The 19,046-nt window shown below is 50.2% G+C and overlaps 1 protein-coding gene across 1 annotated transcript in view; it reads left to right on the top strand.

Moving 5' to 3' along the window:
* The first annotated feature begins 1,884 nt into the window (after positions 1 to 1,884).
* LOC105559458 (iroquois-class homeodomain protein IRX-6) overlaps positions 1,885 to 19,046 on the top strand; it is a 32,911-nt gene continuing 15,749 nt past the window's right edge. The window contains exons 1-2 of the mRNA XM_012007746.1: positions 1,885 to 3,372; positions 15,720 to 16,211. Of these exons, the coding sequence (XP_011863136.1) occupies positions 3,334 to 3,372; positions 15,720 to 16,211 (531 nt within the window). The 5' untranslated portion in view covers positions 1,885 to 3,333. The remainder of the gene's footprint in view (positions 3,373 to 15,719; positions 16,212 to 19,046) is intronic.

A 19,046-nucleotide genomic window follows, 5' to 3' on the forward strand; every position in this document is an offset into this window, starting at 1 on the left:
GCCGGGGTGACGATCGCGCATTCCGCGCGATGTAAACGCGCGAGAGAGACGGACGGCGCTGCAGGTGGGAGCGGTATCGTGAACGGGATGTGGGTGGAAGCGAGAGAGAGACCGGGGCGCGAAGGACAAGAAGGAACGGAGAGGAGGCGAGAGAGAGAGAGAGAGGGAGAGAGAGAAAGACGGAAGTTCGTGTAGTCAAGTGTCGCGTAGTGCGTAGAATAAGGAGGAGTGGCAGGTAGCGCGCGGCATTAGAGCTAACTCTGGGCGCGGGAGGGGGTACCAAGTAGTCGGCGATCTTGTCTTCGCGCGGCGGAGGAAGGGGCGGGGGGAAGGGGGAGGAAAGAAGGAGAAAGAAAGAAGACTCGGGGCTCGATGGTGGGAGGCACGGGTCGGAGTGTGCGGTCGTGTCCGAGGAGGAGGGGAGGAAGCAGCCGACAGCGACGAGAGAGAGAGAGAGAGGGCAACGAACAAACTACCGGGAAGAAGTCAGCGGCAAGTAAAGCAGCGCCGCCGAGGCTAAACTTTGGGATCTATCGAACTAAAATTGTCGTGTAGTTTCTGCCTCCGTGCCCCCCGCCCTCCCTCGAGCCAACCCTGTCGTCCCGGTCCGCCAACCTTCCGTTCATCCCCCTCCGAGCGCTACCGACCGCTCACACTCTTCTCGCCCCACCATACGGGAGCGTGGCAGCATCTCGGCCGGTCGCGCGTCCCCCTCCGTCTCATTCAACCCATCCCCTCCACGGGAACGAAAGCCGAGAACGAAGAGGGAAGAAAGCGCCTACGGTGGGGGGCATCGGGAGGCACGTGGGAGCGAGAGGCGGCAATCGGCGCTGCCGCGCGAAAGAGCGAGAGGCGGAAAAACGGAAAGAGGATAGAGGAAAGAGGAGGGAAAAGGACGGGAGAGAACGAGGACCCCCGGACTCGCGGCGCGCGAGCGACGAGAGGGAGGGAGAGCGCAGGGAGCCTAACCGGAGCCCCACGGGCGACTCACCATATTTTATTGTCGCGTTTGCCGACGCTAACCGCCGGCTCCGTGCCCGATCGACCAAGTAGGATGCCGACGACGAGCCGCGCGGGAAGAGAAGAGAGCCACGCGCGACACCCGGCGTGCTAATACGAGAGCTACCCGCGGAACGAATTCGCGCGCGGGTTACGAGACGAGGTGGCGGCGAGAGAGAGCGTGGCCGCGGAGCGGCAGAGGTGGTGCCCATACCCCCACCACACCGCGCGCCACACCGATCTGGACCCTCCCACCCGCCTCGCCGAGGGCAAACCATCTCGCAAAAATCGTCCCCCTTTCCGTGGAAGGAAAAGAACCACGGCGACGACTCTGCCACCGCCACTACCACCACCACCGCCGCCACCACCATCACCATCACCACCGCTAGACTCGGCGCGGCGAGTTTCGAGCGTTTCTCTCGTCATCGGGCCGCCACCACCACTAGCGCGATACTATCGTTACCGCCAGCGCCACCGGCACTGGTAACCGTCGCCTCTCCTCCTACGATCAACCGTCATCTCGCGGAACGTGGGCCGTACGACAACGGCGACTTACAGACCGCGGACCACACGCTTGTTCCCTCCGCGAGCGAGCGAGCCCGCGGAATCGGGCGGCGCGACCAGTGCTTATCGCGCCCGGTGAACGTGACGCGACCTCGTCTCCCGTAGACAATCGCGTGAAAGTGAATACCAAGATAGCGAATAGACGCACAGTTGAATTCCCGCGTTGGTCATCCCACGGAAAGAGGAGAAGCCTTACGGGGACAGAGTGAGAGGGGGAGGGAGAGGGAGAGGGGGAGACAGAGAGAGAGAGAGAGAGAGAAAAAGAGAAAGAGGAGGGGGACATAAAGACGGAGCAAGAACAACACGCAGTGTCTGGTCCTCGTTGCGTCGGCAGCGGGCGGGCCGTGCACACGCGGCGGAAACACGCGCCGCCGCGTACTCAGTTTGTACTTGGCGCTTTCGCGGTGCGCGCGCGATCGGTAGCGCCACGGGCTCCGGAGGAGCCCCCGCGATCGGCACGAGCGGGAGGAGGAGAAGGAATAAGAAGACGGACACGCCGGGGCATCTCTTTCGCGAGTTGGAGGCGCGTGATTGCGCAGGCCGCCGGGCGACCGGCTGCGTGGAAGGACCGCGGAGGATAAAAAGAGACGGCCGGTGTGCGCGATTCGCATCGTCCTCACCGTTCTCCCTCACTCACTCACTCATCTTCCCTCTCTCTCTCCCTCTGTCCTCCTCCGTCATTCCTCTCCTTTTTCAGCGGTGTCCCTCCGACACCCTCGCTCAACCTACCACTCTACCTCTCTCTCCCTCACGGCCCCCCTCCCCCTCGCTTAGCTTGCCGTCCCGTCCCTCTGACGCTCGACTCGCTCGGTCTCGCTCCCTCCTCCCTCTATCCCATCCACCCTTCTCGCTCCCCCTCACCGTGGCCGTCTCGCTCGCGCTCGCGAGCCGTGCACCTCCGCCTTCCTATCCGCCGAGCGGAGGACTGGATTCCGTCGAAAAGAAACGACGATTCGGAGGATAGTCGCGACCGATCATAGCTGGCGCGTCGATCGGATCAACGGAGTGAATAGCCGTCCGCGACTAACCGCATCGCGCGCGTTACCGCGACAAGTGCCACGCATCGCGGCCGCGCGCTCTGTGTGTCCTTCGATCTTTTTCTTTCCTTTTTTTTTCCCTCCGCGCGACGTCGGCGCCGCGACTCGCTCGCGACACTCGCGCTCCTTCGTCGGGAGGACTCTTGGGCCGCGCCGTTCCCTCTTCGGCCGACGCGAGAGTGATCGGAGTGCGTGCGGAGCGCGAAACGACCGTCGTCCGCGCGCGGCGCTCTTCTTCGCAACCTGCTCCGCGAGTGCGGCCGCGACGACGACGACGACGGCGACGGCGACGACGAAGAAGACGAAGGCGACGACGACTACACGCGGTAGCTCCAGAACCGCTCCGGAGGACTGCTCTCCTCTGCTTGTTCCCGCGTGTGACAGTGCGAGTGCATATGCCGGCAGCGGACCGCCAGCGATCTCGACCGGTTCGCGTGCAGCTGTGCGGCCAGTCGCGACGACCGGGCGTACGGGAGTGCCGTCGACGCGAGTAGCACCCCGCCGCGGGGTGGCTGGACACGCGACAGAGAGGGTCCTCGCGCCTCCGCCGTGAGCGCCCGTAAGAAGGAGGAGAGGAAGAGGAGAGAGAGAGAGAAAGAAAGGAGAGGAGCGAGATAGTGCGACGGATCCGTGCAAGTGACCGCGTCGGGAGCGAGGGCGAATGCCGCGGACCTCCGGAACGATGATCGCGTAGCGGTGCCCGACCATCACGGCCCTGAGCGGCCGACACATCATGTCACAGTTCTCTTTCCGAGGATCGCCAAATCTACAGGTGAGCGCGCTCTCGATCCCGCGTATACTCTCCCCGGGAGAGCGAACTCTCTCCGCGCCCGCCCGCGAGCCAAAATCGGCAGCTCCGTATGCTTGGAATAATTATGCCTAACTTTCGGAGCGAGCGTTAGTGTTCGCTTTGACGTTGGTGTATGTGTGTGTGGGTGTGGGTGTGTGCGTGCGTGCGCGCGCGCGTGCGTGTGTGCGATGAATTTGTTGAGAACGAAATGCGAAAACGGACACTCGCAAGTGAAGTGTGCACGTTAGGATTTAAAGGCTGCGAGCGTATGACTCGCGAGAGGTATGTGCCGGGGGAGGGGAAAGAAAAGAAAAGAGTCAATTGGCGCGAGTGGCCCGATAAGATTGATGCAGCCGAATCGATGATCAACGACGCGGGCGGATTGATAAGTCGCAGTAGTTATCCGAGATCGCACTTGGCGCTGGCACGTTTCGGCGGATCGCTGTAGGGGAAAAGAATCACTTAGGCGACACCGTGTCAGACAAAAAAAACCGATAATTATCCGCGAGATAAGCGAATTGGAAAGAAGTAACCTCGTTGATAAATAAGCGAGCCGCGAATGCTCGTACGTGACGCTCGCCTTACATTTAGCGTTTCAGCGAAAAACGGGGAAACGCTGATCTTCCCGATCGCGGATCGGAATTATTTATCACGTGTTTGTATCGTTTACGGTTTATCGCGCCAATTGCGAGGCGAAGTAATCGAATCAGCCGCACATTTAAACTATCCGATTCGCCGCGCTTGTTAAACATCGCGTCTCGTCCCTTTTCTGATTTGTGTAAATCTAATCCGCGTATCACGGCGCATAATCAATAATAAGGAATGTCGCATAGCGTGAATTTCCATGCATCATTTTTACCAGAGTCTCCCGTCCAGCGCCGGGTATTTTTGCTCCACTTTACGCCGGAGCGATTACAGGCAGAAAACCAGAAATATCAAAACCCGAAAAATACCTTTTTTGCACAAATTACGAGCGACATGACCGCAATATTATTTATATTCAGCTGGTAACAGATCCGTCCGTTATCTGCTAAACTATCCTGACGACGCGTGTATCGCACCGATGATAAATGTAAAAGGTTTCTATTATACGTGTGTCTTTCGCGATAATAATACACGAAAAAATGCAGCAAGATATATTTCTTATAAATCTAATGTACACGTATTGTCGATTTAGAGCGCGCCAAGCTCACAGACTTGGCGCACTTTTCAACGCGTTCCAGCGTTTTCCCATCTTTGTATGTTAATAGTTGGCGATAGTTAACGCTGGCTCGATTCACGGTGTTTTTCTTTTCTTCTCTACGCGATCTCTGTTCGAAGCATTAATTCGTTAAAGGTATTTGAAAGTAAAATGTAGTTAATGATCGAACGTTCAGGCAACGTGTATATATTAGTCCTCGCGTGTAGCCTCGCGCGCGGGCGCGTGTACGGTACGTGCAGGCGTAACACATAGCCCGACAAATGTATTCCTTATTACGGACTATGTAACGAACGCGCGAGGCTACACGAAATATTGTCGGCGCGATTACAAAGCAACTTCTCGCCGACTAACCGGCGACGAGAGCGTCGTCGTTTGCAGAAATTACGATCGGCTAATTTCGCGCGGCGCGGGCCCGCGTATTAGAGCCCCGCCGTGTCCTTTTCCCTTTGGTAAATAATTTTCGCCATTAAAATGACGATGCGTGCGACGCGTCGTCGTTAGGCGTCGTTAACTCGTTTCGGCCCTCACGAGGCGTATCGAATAATTTGCGTAGGGAGGGAATCCCTCCCTCCCACGGCGGCGAAGGTGAGGGTTGCGAAAATGAATAGCCGTTGGCAAGCCGGAGAGGTTCCGTACCCACGTGTCCTGACACGCTGTATATAGGTATACCCCGCATATACGCCGCGCATAGCGCTGAACTGAGAACATGTGTTGCCACGCCTAAATGATCGAAGAGCCGAGCTCGGCGGAATAATTATCTTGTCTTACTAACAACGAAGGTTTTTGTCATAATAGCAGCATCGCATGCCGCTGCATTTCAACCGTATCTCGAAGGTGGTAATTGCCGCGTGCCTTCCCATACTACTTTCGGCCGTTCTTCCCGATTATTTCGCCCTCGCACTCGCTCGTTATTAGAGCGCGGATCAATTTCGTTTTACATCGATCTCGCATCTCGTGCGTGAAATCGCATCGTGGGGATCGAGACGTATTTCTTAGCGGACGCGTCGACGCGGGCAAGTAGCGGGTAAAACGGATATTGGGGATACGAAGGAGACGCGATCGACGCGAGCGCGACAGTACGTTACAATCACTTAACGCCTAGCGCGTTCGTTAGTGCTGATAAAATTGAATGGCCTCTTATCGGCCTTATATTCCGTTTATAGTGCAGTTTTAAAAAAAGAAGAAACAATTACATTGGTCGGTGTATCTATCGTTGACATATCGTTGATGTATACGTACGTAGACAATAACTCGTCACTCGTAAAGTGATTTTTTTTTATCCGTAATATCCCTCACATTGCCCGCGTATCATTTCGTAGCGCGAGACACATCAACGGAGAAACGCGTGAATTATCTTTGCGACTCCGACCATTTGCGGAAGGTATATTTTCAATTGCCCGCCGAGAACAGAAATTTTCCGATCGAACAATGCGCGATTAAATCGCGGTCTATGAAAATTAAAGAATCTGCCATAATCCTCGTATGTATAATCGTCCATAATGCCTCGCGACTATTAACAATTAACAGTGAATTACGCTACGTCAATGCTGGCAGTCGCCGCGTATTGTAACGCTGCGTTTGAGGAAACAATGAATCGTAAAAGAATGGCACGAACATATATGTATAGAGGAAAGTCCCCTATTATGAGATAGGCGGGTATTCAACGTCCAAATTTCATCACAAATCTTCTTTCGCTACGATTACACGATCTGACGATCAATTTTCCACTAAACAGATTTCAAAGAGGAGAGAGATCGCTGAAATGTTTTTCATTAAAAATAGCAAGAATGACACTGAAAATCTTTCCAAAATTTTTGACAAATTAACAGGAATTGTATGGTTTTCAAATATGTGTTTGGATGTGTTGCTTTTGTCTGCCTCTTCTCGCGGCTTTGACTTCTATGTTTTCCGTTACGTAGGTCTTTTGTAACTTTTATACCGTTAGAAAATTTCGACTATCATTGTGACACTGACCGTTGGCGCGAACAGACTGGTCGTCTGGTCCGAGTTTGGTGCGATAAATGTTATACGGAAAATGGAATTTTCATTTCTCCTTATATTTCTTGACAAACATGTAAGTTGTTTCGCACCTTTTTCACTATTGTACTCTGCAACTCTGTTTTTTGACACACGATAACTTCGTAGTCTTCAGATTCCGGCTGGTCGGCACTTGTCTGACTTTAGAACGTGACCAAGGCGCTTTTCACTCGAAAAGGACCGAAATTCTCGGTCGAAACGTCGCGTAATTCCTTTAATAAAGCGTTGCGAGATACGTCGAATAATTTTGCCTATTACGTTTTCATTTAAACAGAGATTACACTCCAACGGCAATAAATTCACGGTGGAACCAACAGATGACGCCTATTAATTTAGCAGAAACTCCTCTGTCTCATAATAGGGGACTTTTCTCTGTATCAGTAACGTCTATCGTTTTCAAATATGTAAGCGAGTTCAGCGTCGACGAGTCGGACGATCAAAAAAAGTGTCGTCTATTTTTACCACTCGAAATCCCTTTTTTTTGTTCGCACTCCCCAATTGCCATATCGCGTGGATTTAACATATCCACGGTGTAAAATGATGATCAGGGCAATATTGACACTGACCGTTGCCGAAATTAATCTGTCGTACGTTGATCCGACACATCTCGGTGAGTGCAACCGGTCGGCGACGTTACGGTCCTCGCTCGCCGTTTAATTCCGGCTTGAAAAATTGTCGCGCCCACAAATACGCGGCTGTCCTCTTTTTTTTTCCTTTTTAAAAAAAAACCCGTAAACCGCGCGCTCTCTGCGGCACGGCGACCGCGCGCGACCAGGCGTTGGCATTAAATTTAGAACGCGGTAGAATTCATATCGCTAATCTGCGTCGGTCAATTTAATTGAGATAACGGCCTCCTCGCGCCCCCCTCGCGTACGTTCTCTCGTCCTTTCCGATCCCGCCGTGTTATTTTCGCCCGTGCCGCGTCGCAAGACCGTAGTGCCCCGACGTCGCTGATGTATCGAGGAACCGCGGCTGGACGAATGCCGCGGTTGAGCTTACAATTTGTTATGCCGCTGGCGGCATTTCCATCCGACGCGGTGTCACAACACACGGCTAAACTTGAAATTATCGTATAACCGCACGGACGTGACGAGATGAGCAGCTTGCGTTTGAATTATATGTTGCGCGCCGAAGTATACGCGTGCGTTCCTTTTACCAAAATGTTACGCTTAAAATAAAATCGCAACGCGGGGAAATGGATTAGCGTACGCTCTGCAGTTTCTCGTGTCGTGTTGCCTTGACGTGCGATCGGTTTATATTAGTTATGACGACCGCGAGATTAGACGCGGCGCTGGTTGATAACGGTGCAACGAATTAACTTAATTACGAACGAAGATGAATCGAAGATTCGCGCCCCGAGCCCCGCGACCCGCCGCCGTCTTTCGTCGAAGAGATTCCGCAGGATGGCGTTGTAAAATATTTCGTTGTAAAATATTCTACAAGATCTAGATTCCATTTGATCGAATCGCAACGTGCATCCTGGTGAGCGGGTATCGTATTTCCGTGTCAGCTTATTGTATTTCGCTCGGGTGCAGCCATATCAAGACGTTCCTCCGCGATAGCGCGCGTCACAAATCTGTACGCGGGGCACATCAAGTGGACTTTACTGGGCCTCAAGTAGTTACCTGCGTCTCTCGTTGTCGACGTCAAATGCGCCGATACGAATCGACGCGGCGCGAGAAAATTCGATACGGCGCTGACGTGACGCGGTTTAATCAGGATATCGATACAATAGATAGCAATCGCAGCCAGCAGCACGACGAGGGCGGCACGTACTTACGTAACTAGATTATATTTGAGTGCAGCTGGGTATCGGTGTGTCACATGTATTTATCTTTTCTTTTGGAAGTAGTCCTACTCGAAACTGCTGGAAAAGCCGTGCTCGCGTAAACAGGAGTGGAATATTGGCGCTCAAGATATTACGAGGGATGTCCGGAAAATAGGGTTGCAACATTTTTTAAAAATTCAAAAGTGCATATGTTTCAACGAAACTTACAGGTGTTGTTAATAGAAGGCTTGTTTTCTGTCCCTGCACTGGTGAGCTAGTGCAGTAAGCTAGAATGAGAAAAAATATGCTTGTCTTACTCTAATTTGTTGCACTAGTTCACCAGTGTAGGAACAGAAAACAAGCCTATAGTTGTACACTACTTTTCAACATAGTCGCCTCCAACCTCAGTACGTTTTGTCAGTCGTGAGACGAGTTTTTTTAATGCTAGCATCATAAAACTCTCGCGCCCACTTCATATCACTAACGATCTCATGAACGACAGAAGGTGTTCTCCAATTTTGTGCACAATTTCAAGGAATTTCAACGATCGAAGGACGGACGTTCACGATGAAGAGAGAAGTGGACGGCCGTCTGTTGCGTCTGATGAAATTGTGCACAAAATTGAAGAACACCTTCTTCCCGATCGCCGTTCGACAATTGACGATCTCCATGAAATGTGTCTTGAAATTTCACGTACTGTTGTTCATGAAATCGTTAGTGATATGAAGTTGCCGCGAGAGTTTTATGATCCTAGCATAAAAAGACTCGTCTCACGGCCGACAAAATGTATTGAAGTTGGTGGCGACTATGTTGAAAAATAGTGTACAACTACGTCAACAACACCTGTAAGTTTCGTTGAAATATGTACCCTTTTGAATTTAAAAAATGTTGAAATCTTGCTTTCCGGCTATATCCCTCGTACTTATCTTCGTACCTTCTTTTCCGTTTCCAATGACGATGCCGTAAATAAATACTTGACGCAACACAACGCTGCAACAAATGCAAACGTCGCAAAGTGAATGAGTATCGCGAGAATTGTTATGTATTTCGTTGAAAAAAAGAAATATTTGGTAGAGTACGGAGGGGATTGGAGGAGGACAGCTGGTTCGGAAGGGAAAGAGATTCGGTCAGAGGCATTTGTATCCCTGAAACGTTCGATGGCGATTCGGACGGCGGGGAAGGAAGGAAGGAAGGAAGGAAGGGAGAGGGGCCTCCATTGACGGCGACCACATAAAAATTATGAATGACCATATTATTGCAAGTTGGCAGAGCGGCGACGTGTCGCGGCGCGTTATATATAGATATATGTATGTAGATACGATCGCCGGTAGTAAGTTCGCGCCCAGCGGTTAGCGCTGTTTCACTCGCTGACTTTGCGCTACTCGAGCCGGTCTCTAGAGCTGACTCAGATCCGCCCTCGGCCTCTTGCTCGTTCCCTCAACTGTCCCTCTCGCTCTTACGCCCGCGACACGTTCGCTCGTTCGCGCTCACGTCGCAAGTAGCGACAGCCATCGCGCGAGCGACGTTCGGAAAATTCGTATGAAATCACCGTCTTGCGTTTTTACTCAGAAGACAAATAGTCGGCGATTTCTGCTTTGACTTAACAATTAAATATTATAATAGTGATCGCCACTGGTAACGCGATAGTAATCGAGAACACTCTATCGATACCGGCGAATTGTTTATAACGCGCGCGCACACATACATTTACATAGGCCGGATGTTAATCGGACACTCCGCTTGTATATGTCCCTTGTCCTTTATCGCCAGGATAAGTCTCAGCTTCAACGGCGGCTACACGCGTAATAATTCTCCCACACGATAAGTCACCGGTAACACAGTAACCGCACAGTCGTAACATAGTAACGCTCTTCCGTAAGCATCGTCAACGAGAATGCGATTACGCCGACGCGGGCGAAAGTAGTATCGCCCTGCTCGGTGCGTAGTGGTGTCGTTCGTCACAATGTTAAACTGAGTAACGTACGTATGTACGCTATTGTATCACCGCAGGTCCTCTTCTGATAACGCTACGTCGCCGCCGCCGCCGCCGCCACCGCTGCCGCCGTCGCCGTCGCCGTCGTCATGGTCGTTGGTAATCGCTTTACGGCGAAACTTCGGTGTCGGATGACGACTTCGCAGTTTCACCGCTCTGCTTTTGTCGAAATACGCGAGCGAGAGCTCGCCGCGGGCCCCCGGGAACCGTGAACGATTGTATGTACGTCCGTGTCCCCCTCCACGGCGATCACGCCAACGATAACGCCGCATTTTGCTCCCCTCGGAGGCACGGGAGTATAACCATAAGCGATTAGCAGAGAGGAATTAATTAATTTAGCTGCATATCGCGCGATCAAATTATCGATGATACTTGGTGAGAAACGCGATATCACAGACCGCCCCGATCGTTTTCCCCGCAATCGCAATTGCGGTCGGCGAAAGGATCGTGAATGCTATTTCTCGCGGTTTCCGTCCATTTTTCCCCCAAAAAGAAAATATGGACGAGCGAGTTGATTAATTAATAATAGTAAAATAACAATTCACGCGGAATATTTCGAACGCTATGACTGGGGATATTGATTCCTTGTCACGGCAGAAATTGAATTTGCAAGAGTAACTGATCCCCGGAAATAGGGGGTCATTACATTTTTAAGGTAGCGTTAGTTAAAATTTGACTCGCGCAGGTATTTTCGAACTTACCGATGATTTACGCGACTGGTTAAAATCACATGGACGAGGAATATAAAACCTGTTTTCCAATAGACGTGTTTCCAATTAATTTTATTATAGGTCTTTACTGCACAATTCCTTTTTAACTTTAACGTCTTTCGACAGTTTCATTATATAATAGATATTTTTGTTCGTTCGTTAATTTTCATACGCGACTAGTCTTCAAGATCATACTTGAAGTTGCGGATCCACGAACGCGTCGCAAGTTTTATTCCATCGATCGGAGTCGATCTCGAGCTCGTGAAATAATCGCATTCGTGTTGTCTGGCTGTAGGGAATTAGCGAGGATTTTCACGTTTTTCCGAATGTAACATTTAACAAATAGAGAGCGGTGCGGGAAGACAGAGAAAGAAGGGGAAGCAAAGAGAAATATGGATAGACGAGTCGCGCGGGGTGGGAACATAAGTGAGTGCTGCGAGGCCTAAACACACACGCGAGGAAGGTCCATCAATCTGGCCTGGAGTCAATATTGACTTGGCTGGGCCTCGTTGCAAAGAGGGCATCATCGGCACGCATAAAGAGGATCGAATCGGACGCCGCGCCGGTCCCTTTACGCTCGCAGGACACGCGTGACAAATGCTCCGCGCGCAAACACCGGCGCATCTGTGTCCACAGGATAACCGATTCTCTTCCGAATGGCCTATAAATCCTGGAAGTGCAGTCGCGCTACGGAGGTCCGCCGTTCGTTTCCGATTCGACGTACCTCCTATTCGCGTTCTTTACAAGCTTCTCTATCTGACACCCCGTATCGCCCGGAGCACCGCCGTGCTCGTCAACCCGGCTTTTTACGTTTATCGAGCCCTTCGCTGGAAAGACGCCCGTGGCTCCTCTCGGATTTCACTTGAATAAATTTCACCGTGGACTGTCTAAGATCCGTCAATTGAAACTCGCTCGCATATCGCGGTATCGAATTGACGAATTAAATTGTTACACCCACAGAAAAAATTTCCGGATCCAGTGCTATTACGCTTGAATGTATCATAAAATAGGATTAATATAGCGCCAATCATTTTATCATAGAGAAAGGAATATTTTAATCTTAAATGAAAAATTCTAGAATCTAGAATAAAATGATAGCATGTGTCGTCTTTTGTCGAATATCGCGGTGTCAACTTCGTACGTTGTGAGATGGGGGGGGGGGAAATTTATTCTAAACTCAAGAATATACATATAAACTTACATTTATGAGTTACTCTTGTCTCAATAGAGTAAATAAATCTTTTTTAATTCGATAGAGGAGAATAAGAATTATTGATTTTATTTTGATGTTGTCTTATTTTTATACTAAATAAATATAAATGCGTCAAGAATATTTTTGTCTCGGTAACAGAAATCCTTTCTGAGGGTGCATAGTGCACGCGAATCGAAGCAAAATAAGTCACGCCTCTTCGGATATTACGGCTCTTGATTTTACACGTATGTAAAATTATTTACCGTTTAACCTGGAGACGAGTATGCATAAATGTGAACATTTAAGTAGAAATTATTCCCGTGTTTATCACTATGTTAATATACATTCTCAAGTAAGCAGTTAGGTATCCCCGCACCTTTTCGAGAATGCCTGCCTGTTACTGAACCTGCAGTATCCTTCAGCAGTGTTTTCTGCGACGAGGCTTTTTACCGCTGCCGCGAAACATCGCTGATCGCGCTATTACTTGTTCCTACGTCGACATGTTCGTTACACCGCGCATACAAATCGGGTCGTAAGTTAGATGCGTGCGCCAGGTGCTGTCGACGCCGGTGTGTACCGAGCGCCTGATCCTCAGTCGTTCGTCAGCTACGCGCCCGTTCGCGGCCGCTTTAATCCGAGGACATGCTCTTTTTCTTTTTTTTTTCCCCCCAGGCCCAGACGACGATCCATCGATCATCGACTCGCGGCGCGATGCGCGCGATATCGGTTTTTCGCGACGCCTGAGCGATGGGTCGTCGCGATTCAGGTATCCCGAGTACCTGAACCCGAGCGGCAACCGGTGCGTGCGGGTCGGGAGATCCCGGTGTAACTTTCCGCGAACTCCCCGAAGATGTCAGGTCGACGCTAAGCGGCAGCACGGCGCTCTCCTCCGCATCAGTGTTCAAATATCCACGATATATTCCTCGACGATGAATTCTCACTCGCTCGTCTCGTTCGCTCGCGGCGCAGGTAGATCGCGACGATCGCTCATTCACTTTATCGCCAACCGGTTTGTATCGGGTAACGGATGCTCGCGCGAAACTTTACACCGAGCCGGGTGTAAGTAACGTATAATTACGCGGACGTCGCGAGAAGAAAGTGCGCGAAAAGAGGGTCTCCGCTCGCGTGCCGGGGCATCAACACGATCGAGAAAAATTGAGTTGATTATTTTTCCAGTTGACGTTTTTGATATCTGCCCTCTCCTCTAAAATATCCATAAATATAAATCCGAACGATACGCGGAACGATACGATTCTAGTTTTAACGAATGGCTGGCGTGCGGCGGATGATAAGAGTCGCCCTCAACGGCACGCGAAATTTCGTATCAAACGTAAAAAAAAAAGAAAGAAAAAGGAAACTTGTACACCTAGCACGAGTGAAGTGGCAAATTCTCAGCTTTCTCATTAATCCGCGGGTCTTCGATCTCGATGCCTGCGCTTCGATCATAAGATTAATCAATGTGGGACACGCAGTTAGATGCAATTTACTCCGAAATTTCGGTAAACGCATGAGAGACGGTAAAACCGATATTGCTGCATCGCGACGCGATTGCCAATTCGCAGCGCACTCTTCTTCACCGGGAGGCGTCTACGAGAGAAATCACAGCGATGGCAATTAGCGCGCTCGTGGCACAAACGGGGGAACGAAGGGCTAATGCGTTGATATATCGCCACGGATAATACGGCATACGAATAATTATCGCTTTCGTCGATCGCTACCGGCACGCTGGGTGCCACGTAACACTACCTCGAAGCCACCTTGCTGCTTCAAAGGAGACAGCAACGAGGACGAAACCAGCGGTGCTTGAACTTAACATAATACCTGAATTCCGCCAAGTTTTTTTTACTAGGAGTCCATTTTCGCTGGCACATATGGATCCCTCTTGAGCTATAATTAAAAGTTCATCTCAAATTTATAACGAGATCTTCGGCAAATTAAGGAATTCCGTAAAACACGTTTTGCGTCCTCTATAAATATGCATTATAGAAATTATAATATCAATTATATTACAGTTTTCGTTTAACAATTGTCACAAGTGGTTCTTGAAGGAAAAACAGAACAAGAAATAAGATTGGAAGGAAATCCAGCTTTGTTATCAAATCAAATCTTTTAAATGTCGCATCTGCTTCGTTGCCTTGCAACGAAAAAAAAAATGTAACGCAACACTTTGTTCGCAAAAACGCCATTAGGCACCACTGCGCGACACCTTGCAGAGGTGATATAGTTGCCCTTGCGGTTTGCACGGTTGCGACTGGCAAGCAGCAGCCTCGATGCGATCGCATCGAGTAACTCAGGTCCGCCGCCTGGCTTCCTCTCTCGAGGACTAGGACTGAATTATAGCCCGTGGTAGCGGACACTCGCCAACACGCTTCGTCGTTTAACCCTTTGCCCGATCCGGAGCCCCGAAGCGCATTCTTGCCGTCGCCGGCTTTTCCCTCGAACTCCCTGGAATCTTACGATTTCTGGGAGAGAATGGTCGGATGTATGTATGTGCATCCGGCGTGGGACCGGTTTCCTTCGCCTTTAAATGCGACGTGAATGTCGAGCATATTTTTAAATCGAGAGAATTTCTTCCTCTTCCTTTTCTAAAATTGGACGTACGTCGGCGGTACTTTGGTGTCTAAACCGATACGTCGATACAAGCGGAAATTGCGCGCGATCTTCTTCAACCCGAAATTATAACGGGGAACTGCTCCATATTAGCTTCATCGTCGCTCGAAACGTAGCGGAGATGCGGTATTTACCGTACGCACGCACACACGTTTGGCCATCGCGCGACAGTTGGCCCTCGAAACATCGGCGACGCATCGAGGACACGCATTAACGCGACTCTCTCTCTCTCTCGACGCCATAATGCGCATCGCGCATGGGTTTTTCGCCCCAGCACAATGCGTACGGGGGTTTCGACAATATGTTTGGGGCCACCGAAACGAGGCAATGGATGGATGGATAGCTGGCTGGCTGGCTGGCTGGCTGGGACAATCGCGGGAAGCGTCTCCGGGTAGGGGTGTTTCACGGGGGTTTGTTTAGGTTCCCGGGCGCGAAAGGCACTCAACCCGCTAATCTATTTAGCCGTAGTGTTTGATATGGAATTAATGAGGCCCGCCGGCATTATGCCCAGGGCCCGTAGACTTTCGGTTTAGTCGTGGAAATAAAAGGGCGAGGCCCGATGGTTGCAGTTGCGTTCACCTTTTCGTAACGGGGGATCGCCGCCTCTTACCATCCGCCAGCTGCAACACGTAACACGTCGTCGATACTTGGAGATTTCGTAGCAGCGATATATCTAATCCCTAACGAGGACCGTAGACCTCGTGCACCCACTGCTTTCGCGGGAAAATGTTAAGAGATATTCGTGCATGGAGAGCCCCATTTAATTAGGTCAATTGAACTGGATACTGATCGGAGCTCTGCGATCTTGTTGGTTGCAGTGTCCTGTAACAGTGAACTCGTCGCTGGCGCCGTCCTCGGCCTCGCCTGTAACCGGTGCGATCCTGAGTGCGGGCGGCCCGTCCCTGGTCAGCAGCGTAACCGCCAGTACGACGACGAATCATCCCCTGGACGTAGCCGGTCTGTCGCAAGCAAGGATGGCGGTGACGAGCGCAATCGTGAGGCCGCCCGGCAGTCCCACTACCTCGGTTAGCCCGTCCCAGGGCCATCCGCCGCCATCGGCCGGCGGTCCCACCGCCAGGTGCTGCGATACCGGCCGACCGATCTTCACGGATCCGCTGACGGGCCAGACCGTCTGCTCCTGCCAGTACGAACTGCTGGGCGGCTATCAGCGCCTAGGTGGCCTACCCACGGCCGCGCTTTCCATGTACAGCGCGCCGTACGCGGCCGCAGCCGCCGCGGCGGCGTCCGAGGGTATGGCCGCGTACTTTCCCAGCTTGAGCGCCGAGCAAGCACCCTTCTACACGCCCACGGTGAGTCGACGGTGTTAAGCGGCACGTACGATAAGACGAAAAGGCGCGAAATCGTAGTATTTGACAGATTTACGCTTGTGTTTTTCCTTTCCACGCGGAGCCGGAAAAGAGCCGCGAGCGGAGGAGTCTTTTTTTTCACGTTCTGTCAACTTTGCGCATTATTCTCGCTAAAATATAATCGTTCGCACGGTTCAACTGCGCCGCGCTCGACACTCGCCTTTGAATCGGCTGTATTTCGTCGCAACGACGTGCGCTCGGTTTCCAGAATCTTTTCGCGCTGCGGAGAGTAGCGTATCGACCAGTCCGCGGGGGAGAGATAATATCGATGCACGACTGAAGCAATTCGTGAAACAAAGGATATCGCGAGTTTTACGATACATTCGATGATAACGCAACCCGGAAATTCTCGGTTTCACATACAGCTACGGTATAGTTAGCTGTATTTATTTCTTTTCGTTAAAGACGAGCAAATATATTTCACGAACATAGCGCATTTTGTGACGTAACTCTCCTGCGTTTTTCACAACATAGATTCGTAAGCGGAAACACGATACGGTGATTCTAAGCATTATATGCATACGGAGATAATTATGCAATCAGTAATTTTCCATTACCTGACTGATCTCCTTGTAGACCGCAACGTAACAAATTAATTTCATGTACGCATATCCAGTTGTATAATTAATATCGCGCCGTCGACAACGTGCTCGGTTAGCGTGTAAAAGTTTTGAAATGAACTAAACAAATATGCATACCGCTGATATGCCGAATGCTCGTCGCGTAAGAGGAGAACAATTCAAGGGGGAAACCGCTGACCGAAATCTTGTACACCAATGCCCACTAATGCTCAGTGAACATTACTTTATCTTATTATCTTGTTTTATCTTATTTTATCTTATTATATCTTTATAATGCCCAAATTAATGCTCCAAAAAATGCCTAGTAATGCCCAGTAATGCCGCAAATCTGTACACTACAATGCCTTTTACCTTCAGCGATTTCCCCCTCGGAACAATTGTTTTATCTGAGCGCAGCGTGACGGCAGTATTCATAAGCCGATACATCTTACGAGTTCTGCGGAGCAACTTAAAGGTGTATGAATTGCTAAATGACAATGCTTTGCACGTTAAGGAGATGCTGGAGTGATTCTGCACTTTTGGCACTTTTTGCTGCTAGAACTGTCAATTCGTGAAAACGTTTGTGTAATATACAAATTATGTGGCTTTTGTGTACGAACCGACAGTGTCCCACTATTCGGACTAAATCAGAGAAACAGCATGGTATAAAAATCTGTTCACTCGAATAAGTTATAGGTTAGGTAACCTATAACTTATTCGAGCGAATAGACTTCTTGTTAAGCTCCTAAACTTAATTTCAATGATACCACGCTGTTCTTTCACTCAATCTGACTAGTGGGACACTGTCGGTCTGTATACAAAAGCCACATAATTCGTATATTAAACAAATGTTTTCACGAATTGACAGTTCTAGGAGCAAAAGGTGCCAAAAGTGTAGAATCTCTCCAGCATCCCCGGTTCGACTTACAACAATTTCGTCGGTGTTTTCGGATTCTACTTGCACCCTTTCGAATGCTCCTCGCAGTTGGCGTCAAATGCTAAAGGTTAATATCTGAACAAAGTCATTGGAACCTCCGCGTCCCGAGCTCACTGGAAGCTGGGGACGGTCTCTCTACAGTGCGCTTCCGCGTTCCTGCGCAGTACCGTCGATCTCAGATCGTCGAAACGCGGCTCCTCCAATATCGATAAACGCTTCGCGCGAGCCGGCAATAGTAGCGACGTTATATTCCGCCGTAAAAATTTTATCACGCGGATTAAATCCCAATACGGACGGACTTCTATATTTCTGTATCTCATCGCGCAGATTAAATTCTGATACGAATTTTTATATTCATAACTCGGTCGAGCGCTCCGAAATAACGTGTCTATTAACGGAGTTTAGCGATTCGATTTTTCGCGCCGATTTTTCCGACGTGACGCAATACGCGTCTTTCGGTTCCGCCAAGAGGGCACGGGGGAAAAAAGGCGCCTCTTTCCATCTTTGACCGTCGCCACTCCCTCGACGCGGATTCGCGATGTCGAGATGTCATCACGACCGGGTGGCCGGGGGACGTTGTTATTAATGCACAATCTAGAAGAAGCGCTTTAGCGTGTTCGCCCGTGCGTCGGACGAGCGTTATCGGACCACACGCGAGGCGTGTAACGAGGAAAACAGCGACGGAGCGTAAATTTATGAATCCGTTTTGCCGTAATAGTGGGACACGGCCGCGCGTTACCGTGTGCCGTCGTCACTCCGTAAGACCGAGCTGTTATCGTCGCTCTTTATGATCGAGCTTAAGGGGCGCGAGTATATAGCGCGGCCTGCTCGTAACGAGGCAGCAGATTGCACAGGTCGCGCACCGACTACGCGACGTCCCCGTGATATCCCCTATATAGAGTCATTAAGTATCGCTTTTTAACGAAAACGTTTATTTCCTACCTCCGCACTGTTGGCTTTCGCTGTTCATGGTAATTACCTGGGGGCCCGCGGTTTCGTAGATTTATGCCGTGTAATTCCTGTCACAGACATCGCTCTTCGGAAAGCCCCGAGCGTTATCGCGCGAAGGTACCTCGTTTATTTGTTTTATCTGTCATCTCGTGCGTATTTCGGATATCTAATCCGATGTTAATGACATATATCGCATTAATATTATTATGTATGATATATATGTTTGTCATTTAGAGAAAGAGAGAGAGAATAGAATCTTTAGTTATTAAACACTGTGGGACAAGTCCCCTGAAGCTTTAGACAAGCTACACAGAAAAATAATTACGAGTT

The sequence above is a fragment of the Vollenhovia emeryi genome, unplaced genomic scaffold (genome assembly GCF_000949405.1).
Source record: "Vollenhovia emeryi isolate VEMERY1.0 unplaced genomic scaffold, V.emery_V1.0 DF939270.1, whole genome shotgun sequence".
Classification (NCBI taxonomy): Eukaryota; Metazoa; Arthropoda; class Insecta; order Hymenoptera; family Formicidae; genus Vollenhovia; species Vollenhovia emeryi.